The 8758-nt window shown below is 41.5% G+C and overlaps 1 protein-coding gene across 3 annotated transcripts; it reads left to right on the forward strand.

The window, feature by feature from the left end:
- The first annotated feature begins 1753 nt into the window (after positions 1-1753).
- ZBTB18 (zinc finger and BTB domain containing 18) lies at positions 1754-7966 on the forward strand. Of its 3 annotated transcripts, XM_011955710.1 has the most exons (3): positions 1860-1939; positions 3666-3695; positions 4277-7966. In XM_011955710.1, the coding sequence occupies exons 1-3, from the start codon at positions 1927-1929 to the stop codon at positions 5857-5859; spliced, it is 1626 nt and encodes a 541-aa protein (XP_011811100.1). In that variant the 5' UTR covers positions 1860-1926; the 3' UTR covers positions 5860-7966. The 3 variants fall into 3 exon arrangements, with proteins under 3 accessions (XP_011811101.1, XP_011811102.1, XP_011811100.1); XM_011955711.1 differs by lacking the exon at positions 3666-3695 and having other exon boundaries at positions 1754-1939; XM_011955712.1 differs by lacking the exons at positions 1860-1939; positions 3666-3695 and adding an exon at positions 1784-1804.
- The last annotated feature ends 792 nt before the right edge of the window (positions 7967-8758 follow it).

Raw genomic sequence — 8758 nt, forward strand, 5'->3', positions numbered from 1 at the left:
GAGGCCCCGGGGGCTCGCGCGTCGCGGCGTCGGGGAAGCGGTAGCAACCACCCTCCTCCCGCTGGCTGCTTCTTACGACTTTTCTTTTGTTGTTGCCGTGACCCGGGTCTGTTTTCTCCTCTGTTATCGAAGGTGTTTTCCTGCTGCACCGGCTCTACGCCCTCCACCTCCTTCCCTGTGGTTTTAACCTTCCTCTTTCCCCGTGTGTTTTATGCACGGCGAACTACGTAAAGATTTGCATTGCTTCCCCACTCGGCATCCCCGCCCCCACCTCTCTGAAAAACAAAACCCCAACCTCACAAAATCTCTGTGGATCCGCGGTAGCGAGACGTGAAGGGGTTGATTTGTGGAGTGGGAGTCGCTGGCCCATTGCGGTGCTTGGGACTCATTAAACTGTCACTCACCCCCTACCCCACTGGGTAAATGGGGTGATTAATGTCTGATATATTGGAATGGGGCGAGGGCATTTGTGGAGAATAGGTGGTGTGGCTGGGAAGAAACTGATCGCCCAAGGATGTCTCCTGGACTAAGCGTTCATAATTATGTCACTCACCGCGAAGTTGGAGAAAGTTAGGTTTGTGACTTTGGGAAAGCGAGGAGGACAGGACAGAGTCGTCGGGTTTTGTTACTATTTAACTCTCCGCCACGGCTTTCTAATGGGAACGAAGTGGTTATCACCAGGGCTGGGAAGCTGACGCCTCAGGCCCCAGTTCCTTTTCTACCCCTCGCCCTCCCAAGAGTCTGAGGAGATGTATTTGACATTCAGAGATGTCGCAGCACCCTGCCCGGCACCGGTCAGCCCAGCCCGGGTCGCGTTACAGTTTCATCAGCTTTTAGAAAAGACCCACAAACTCTGGCTGAAAAGTTCTCAAACTAACTAGACCTGGCTTCCCCCCACACAAAGATTTTCTTGTGATCATTAAACATTACAGAGTGACCCCCCCACCACAAAAAAAGATTGTTAATGGACGCAGATCAAGGGGAAGGCAAGGTTCTGCTTTTTCTGAGCAGAAAGATCAGATATGCAGGTGCAGCATTCATTTTAAGTGACTGTAGCAGGTTGTATCAGTTTATTAATTGGTCTCGTTGAACTGAAGTACTTTCCAGGATTTCAGAAAGTGCAGTTTCAGTTTGTTGGTACTGAGAATTGAAATTTGCATTGACTGTGGCAGGGTAAGAAATTTTTCTGAGAAGGTAGTTGTAGATAAGTAAGTAAATAAGAGTGAAATAATAAAGTGAACCAGTCCAAAGTAATGGTTCTGAAGAAGTCTGCCAACATTTGAGACATGTATACCATTATCTCAGCAGAAAAAAAAGTGCGGTAATAATGTTGAAATGGGACTGGAGATGTCAAATGGGTTGGTTTAAAAATATCCCTAAACTGCCTTAGAAGCTAAACGTTGGAGTTAAATAAAAGTGTATCTGGATTTCCTGAATAGCACCGTGGCTTGAGTGTGCTGTCAGTATGTAAGCCAGTCCACCAACTTAAGACAGAAGTGTTGCTATTCCATAAATACAGTAGAACTCCATATGCTGAGTTTTTCCATTTCTTCTGTTAGAAAGTTTGGAAAAAAAGGAAGACTTTGAAGTATTTTGTTTATACTAACAGAAGAGAAAAGTTCTCCTAAGAAAAAGCTGGTGGCAGGAGTGTAGAGGAGTAGCATATGGCATTAAAAGGAGCACAGCTGGAGGTAGCATTTCCATCTGAACATGATGTCAGAGCAGCTGACAGCCTGCCATCCCTCAGCCTTTTATTCTAACACACAGACAGGGAGTTAGTGTGTGCGGATCTGTGGTGGAGAAGGTATCTCATTCCTCTCTAACATCATCTCCACTTTGCATCTGTCTCTCTTAGTCTGCTTTTTTTCCACCGATGTAACAGACCTGGAGCCAGCAGGACTCAGAGGAAAGGACTTAATCAGGTTTATGTGTCCTAAAGGTAGGAGTAGCAAGAGATTAGATTGAGCATATTTCTGTTTTGGTGTTTTGTTTATTTAATTTTAAAAATCACATTACTTTTCTAACCCAGTTTAGGAATAATATATGAAATTGAGTATTAAATGAACATCTTACTGGAGTTGAAAGTCTTGAGCTTGTTTAGTTTTAATTTTTTATCCCTTTTACTTGAGCGAGTAAATAACTTTAATACACAGAAATATGTCAAGTTTTGAAATGTTAAGAAAGGCTTTAAAATACTGCTTTTGGAAATCACGTTGGATTAAAATGCTTTTTTGTTGTTCATTGCTATTTAGATTTGACTGGGATGGTGGTGGTGGGGAAATACTAAACTGTCTGGAATCCAGCATTCAAACTTATATGAGAAGATTATTCTAGTTAAGAAGCTAGATTGTTGTGTAATTAATTCCACTGTGAAACTTTATTCTTCAAAACATTGAGCAGCACTGCTGAAACATACAGCTGTAGTGCTTTTGAAACTGAAGGTTTTTAAGAAGAAGAAGAAAAAAAAACTTTTGTCCCCAGGAGAATAGTTTGACTGGTTTCCTCACTTCTCTTTCAAATATATATTTAAGAGATCTTTTATTTCAGCATAACAATAATTATTTGCAGGAGTTTTTGTGTTAGCGACTAATTTAGAACTTGTAGATTTGAGCTGCCTGAATTGGCCAGACAGCTGTAATCGCACTCCTCTATTCTTAATCTCTTTATCTGGGCAGCAGCTGCCATATGGCCACAGTCAGCTGGATCAGATGTTTATAAGCTTCCTTCTTCGTCCCTCTCTGTCCTCTCAGCCTCCTAATTTGATCACGGCTACCTTGTGAGCTGCCCTCCAATCTTTATTTTTAGCCTTCTCAAGGATTAGGATTGATGTTAGCTGTGGGGCACTTAAAGTGATTGTATTGTAAATCTTCGTTTATTCTAGCAGTGGCATCTTGCAGAATGTATTTGGGGTTAGGATAAAGTTTTAGTCTGTCTTGGGCAAAGTGTAGAAGAATAAGAAGGGAAGTAATTTCTGAATATTAAATTAAGTGTATCTATTCCCAAAATGCACTTGCTGAGATGGGTGGTGTGGAGCCTTGCTTCTGGTCACAGGAAAGGGGAAGTCGGGTCTTTCTTTTTCAGGAGTTGACCCACTGCAGTTGAATTCTGACCCTTTGTACATCTTTGCCTCTCCCCTCCGTCCATTTCACTCTCCCTCATCAGAAAACCAGGGCAATGATGAATATTTGCAAGAATAGAAGCTAGTGGGAAAACAAAAATATATCAAATTATATTGAAACAAAGTATTTTCTGTTGGCTGAGGTAAGGCAGAACCAAGGGGGGGAAGAAAGTTTCTTTTTTTCTAAAAAGGCTTTTTAAAAAAAAAAGGTTGAACCTGTAAAGCTTTTGAGTTTTATTTAAGCATTATATGCCTTTATTTTTAAAAGTTAGAATTAATTTTAATAGGAAACTCATTTTGCCTTGTAACGGATCAAAGTTGAGATGAGAATTTTCAGAGTTAAATAAAGCCCCTCTGGTTCCTAATATTCTAAAAGTACAGTTTCTACGAAGAAATATAACAATTTTTTTCTCAGTTCATTTTGAAAAATCTTTGGATTTGTTCATAGTAAAGATGATCTTTTCCATCTGCTGGTGCAGCTCCTGATCTCGCACATGTGTGCTGTACCTGCAAATCTGAAGGCATTAACATCTGTTTTTATACACAGGGCTTTTGTTGTACCACTCTGACTTTAAAAGTAAGTTGTTTGCTAATTTCTGGACTAATTATGCAATTTCATTTTTTTTTCTTGCATCAGCCAAATGTGTGTGTGTGTTTCAACTGTACTTTCTAAGTACAGTCAAGTAGCAAAAGTAATGAAAAGGATGGCTGAGCAAGTTTTCTTGTATGTTCCAGGATATGTTTGGGACTTTCTTTGTTTATTATATGAGTTGTTTCCTTTGAAAGTAAAGCTATTTTGTAGGTTTTGTAGGACATCATTTGATAAGTAGAGTTAGTTAAATTTCTTCTGAAAGAGATCTAAATTCTTATTCTTAGTGAGAGACTGTAGTTAAAGGGAGGCTTTGAAAGCTGGGTTCAGGGAAGATGGAGATGCGTCGGAGGCTGTCCGGCGGGGGTAAGGAGTTGAGAAAGTGCACGCTTTCCTTCTCGCGTTTAGGTCTCGTCCGTGTGATTTGGTAGTGCTGGGTCATAAGCCTGATTGAAATTCAGGGACATGTACCACGGCGGCCAAAGCGGAATTAATTTTTTTATATGGGGACTAGAGCACTGAAAAGTTGTTCCTGACCAGGCTCTAATGAGAAATTCCTCTCTCCCCAGGTTATGAAGACAGTATGGAGTTTCCAGACCATAGTAGACATTTGCTGCAGTGTCTGAGCGAGCAGAGGCACCAGGGTTTTCTTTGTGACTGCACTGTTCTGGTGGGAGATGCCCAGTTCCGAGCGCACCGAGCTGTACTGGCTTCGTGCAGCATGTATTTCCACCTCTTTTACAAGGACCAGCTGGACAAAAGAGACATTGTTCATCTGAACAGCGACATTGTTACAGCCCCCGCTTTCGCTCTCCTGCTTGAATTCATGTATGAAGGGAAACTCCAGTTCAAAGACTTGCCCATTGAAGACGTGCTGGCAGCTGCCAGTTATCTCCACATGTATGACATTGTCAAAGTCTGCAAAAAGAAGCTGAAAGAGAAAGCCACCACGGAGGCAGACAGCACCAAAAAGGAAGAAGATGCTTCAAGTTGTTCGGACAAAGTCGAGAGTCTCTCCGATGGCAGCAGCCACATGGCAGGCGATTTGCCCAGTGATGAAGATGAAGGAGAAGATGAAAAATTGAACATCCTGCCCAGCAAAAGGGACTTGGCGGCCGAGCCTGGGAACATGTGGATGCGATTGCCCTCAGACTCAGCAGGCATCCCCCAGGCTGGCGGAGAGGCAGAGCCACACGCCACAGCAGCTGGAAAAACAGTAGCCAGCCCCTGCAGCTCAACAGAGTCTTTGTCCCAGAGGTCTGTCACCTCCGTGAGGGATTCGGCAGATGTTGACTGTGTGCTGGACCTGTCTGTCAAGTCCAGCCTTTCAGGAGTTGAAAATCTGAACAGCTCTTATTTCTCTTCACAGGACGTGCTGAGAAGCAACCTGGTGCAGGTGAAGGTGGAGAAAGAGGCTTCCTGTGATGACAGTGATGTTGGCACTAATGACTATGACATGGAACATAGCACTGTGAAAGAAAGTGTGAGCACTAACAACAGGGTACAGTATGAGCCGGCCCATCTGGCTCCTCTGAGGGAGGACTCGGTCTTGAGGGAGCTGGACCGGGAGGACAAAGCCAGCGATGATGAGATGATGACCCCAGAGAGCGAGCGCGTCCAGGTGGAGGGGGCCATGGAGAGCAGTCTGCTCCCCTACGTCTCCAATATCCTGAGCCCCGCGGGCCAGATCTTCATGTGCCCCCTGTGCAACAAGGTCTTCCCCAGCCCGCACATCCTGCAGATCCACCTGAGCACACACTTCCGCGAGCAGGACAGCATCCGCAGCAAGCCCGCCGCCGATGTCAACGTGCCCACGTGCTCGCTGTGTGGGAAGACTTTCTCTTGCATGTACACCCTCAAGCGCCACGAGAGGACTCACTCGGGGGAGAAGCCCTACACATGCACCCAGTGCGGCAAGAGCTTCCAGTACTCGCACAACCTGAGCCGCCACGCCGTGGTGCACACCCGCGAGAAGCCGCATGCCTGCAAGTGGTGCGAGCGCAGGTTCACGCAGTCCGGGGACCTGTACAGACACATTCGCAAGTTCCACTGTGAGTTGGTGAACTCCTTGTCGGTCAAAAGCGAAGCATTGAGCTTGCCTACTGTCAGAGACTGGACCTTAGAAGATAGCTCTCAAGAACTTTGGAAATAATTTTATATATATATAAATAATATATATATATATACATATATATAAATAGATCTCTATATAGTTGTGGTACGGTCTAAAAGCAGTCTTGTTTCCTGGAAATAAAAAGTTGGGATATTAACTTGTTTTTGCACTTTAGAATAGCATGAGAATCTCACTAATTTAGCATTCTGATAAAAGAAACTTTAGAGCAAGTCAGAATAGAGAGGTGTTTTTCCTTTGAGGGGTTAGGGGAAGTAAGCCAATAAGAACCTTTTAAACGAATCGTCCTATCACAAAATGCTTTCATATGGCTTCATTTTGTCAACACTGCATTGTCTTTTGAGCTCTTTTTTTCCCCCAACAATTTTTTTTTTTTTTCAGTAGAAATTCCCTCCAGTTTTATTAGCCTCTTTATATGTCTCAAATTGCATGAATTTTTTCTGGCTGTTGGAAACCTGAATGCTTTTAGACCCAAATGGAAAATTTCTGAAATGCTGGATTATCTATTTTTAAACAAGCAGTTGACTTAAAACTTTCTGTGGCAACTTCTGGTTTTCTGACGGTTCCCAGTGAGAGAAATGCTGAAAGTACACTGGGATCACTGGGACACTGTCTTGTGAAGGTTTGCTTGGGATGAAAAAGGATATTGCAGCTTCAGCAGTGTTGAACTGTGTGTTTAAAAAATGTGAATTACTGTTATTGTATACTGTAATTGATTACATGGGCTGGGGGGGTGTCAAAGAACTTGACAGGTTGTGTTGATGCTCTTAGTTGAGTCTTGAAAAGTAAATATTAACGCTACAGAAATGCATGAGTTTCAATATATTTTTTGTCTTTGTTTGCATTGTATAACTTTAACGAGTGAGTTTAAAATTATTTAATTTCCTTAGAAAAATAGCACCGTTTGGAAAAAAAACTGGTGTTATGAAGAACGTAAATGCACTGTTTTTATTTTTATTTTATATAATTTAAATTGACTTTCCCACTGTCTTTAAGTTGAAACTGTTAAGCTGAATAAAAACTTAAGCTGCAAATTGATAACTTCGCTACATAACAAGGAAAATATAAATGTTTACAAACGGCTTAAAGATTTGCATGTGCAGTGTGCATTTATAACAAACTTCTAATTGCACAAAACCCATGCCAGCTCAGAGTTTAGGTGTACACATTTACCCAGTTGAGCATTTTTAGAATAACTACTGCACAAGTTGACAATAGGTCATTCTCTCTCTTTTTTTTTTTTTTTTTGTTTGCTCCCTTTTTCTTTTTCTCCCCTTCTTCCTTACCCTCCCTCCCTTACTCTCCACCCCCCACCACCACCCTCCACCCCCAACTCATGAAAAGATTCTATGGACTGAAAAAGCCCCAGGCTGAAAGGACTGGACTGCCTTGATTGACACGGGGAAGGGGCTTAGTAGACTATGTGGATTGCGGCAGCAGAGGCTGCAGCCTGACGTGTGGTTTTAATGACCAGCACGCAAGGCAAAAGCATTTTGCACAGTGTTTGTTTTCCTGTCTTGCACTTACAAATAAGGTCTATGGGAGTAGCATGGAAAACGTTTGCTGTTTTTCCCTTTTTTTTTTTTTAATTGCTTTTGTTTAAAATTTGATCGCCTTAACTACTGTAAACATAGCCTATTTTTGTGCTTAAGATACTGAATGGAAAACTCCATTGTGTGTTGCTGGACTGTTTTGGAAATATTTGGTTAAATGTGTGTTAATTTGGCTGTAATGGCATTTAAAGCAAACAAACAAACAAAAAAAAGCTGTGAAAATGGCCTTGGAGCATTATCTTTAGTTACTTGAAGAGTTTCTAGTTTTTTTTAAATACAGTTTATGTTAAAATAATTTTTATTAATTTAGAGAAGACAATCAATGTCTGTGAGAAAACGGACTTTCTTTTGGATTTTCTTTTTGTGGTCATTGTGAGTGATTGCTTTTTCCTTTTCTTAGTTTCACATTCTTCCTTTGTTCTAAAACTTAGACTGACATCTAGCTTTGACAATCATAGTATGTTTTATTTTCCTGAGGGGGGAATAACTTATAATGCTGTTTAGTTTTGTACTATTGGTGTGTTGGTGAATTTTTAAACTGTGTGCTAACTGCAATAAATTATATGAACTGAGAATTTCTTGTGTGTATTTTTTATTGTGATTATGTAGTGTGTAGATTCTAAATATGTATCATAGCTGGCATCTTTAATGTCAATTGTGATCGGAGCTCATGAAATTATTAGAATGCCTTAAATCACTCGAATGGAAAATGTGCAAACATTCTAGTCACTTAAGAAGATACTAAATGCACGTTTAAAAAATGTGACCCATTTTCACAATCTAGATCAAGAATGTTGAGGTAATTCCCTAGAAACTCATGAATCATGAAACTACGTGGCAGCATAGATTTTTAAAAATACACTGTACAACTACTCATCCATATATACCAGAAGTCACTTTTCATGTGTAATTTTATCCTAAGTTGATTGGTCAAATCTATTCTCCTGTGTTCTGGTGTAAGTGGAAAACTGAAGGAGACCGGATGTTTTAATTTGGAAGACTGCTTGGCTAATGACTGGAATTGTAGGCAATTGAATTAGCAGGCATGCAATTGTTCACGATGAGCTATAGACATCCTTTCTGTTGCTGTGAGAACTCGAAAGTTTCCAGGTTTTAATTCTCCAGTTTTAAGCATGTAATTAAATACATGGACCTTTAAAAGAATTCTGTTCCCTACTTTTTGTGATTGTCCCAACTGTATGCGTACCCAGTTGGGTACACGTCAGGGTGAGAAACATTGCTGGTTGACCTGGGTAGGGAACTGACAGAAGGCTCACACATGCGGATGATATGCTGGGGGAATTGTCGCAAACAACCCTGAGTGCAAGCAGTCAGGTAGCAGGCACAGAGAGGTTTTGTAAATCTGC

Source organism: Colobus angolensis, unplaced genomic scaffold (genome assembly GCF_000951035.1).
Source record: "Colobus angolensis palliatus isolate OR3802 unplaced genomic scaffold, Cang.pa_1.0 Scaffold40, whole genome shotgun sequence".
Lineage (NCBI taxonomy): Eukaryota > Metazoa > Chordata > Mammalia > Primates > Cercopithecidae > Colobus > Colobus angolensis.

Coding starts and splice junctions, on each gene's coding strand:
- ZBTB18 (XM_011955710.1), top strand. Junction 3,696..4,276: donor GTACCACTCTGACTTTAAAA/GTAAGTTGTTTG, acceptor CTCTCTCCCCAG/GTTATGAAGACAGTATGGAG.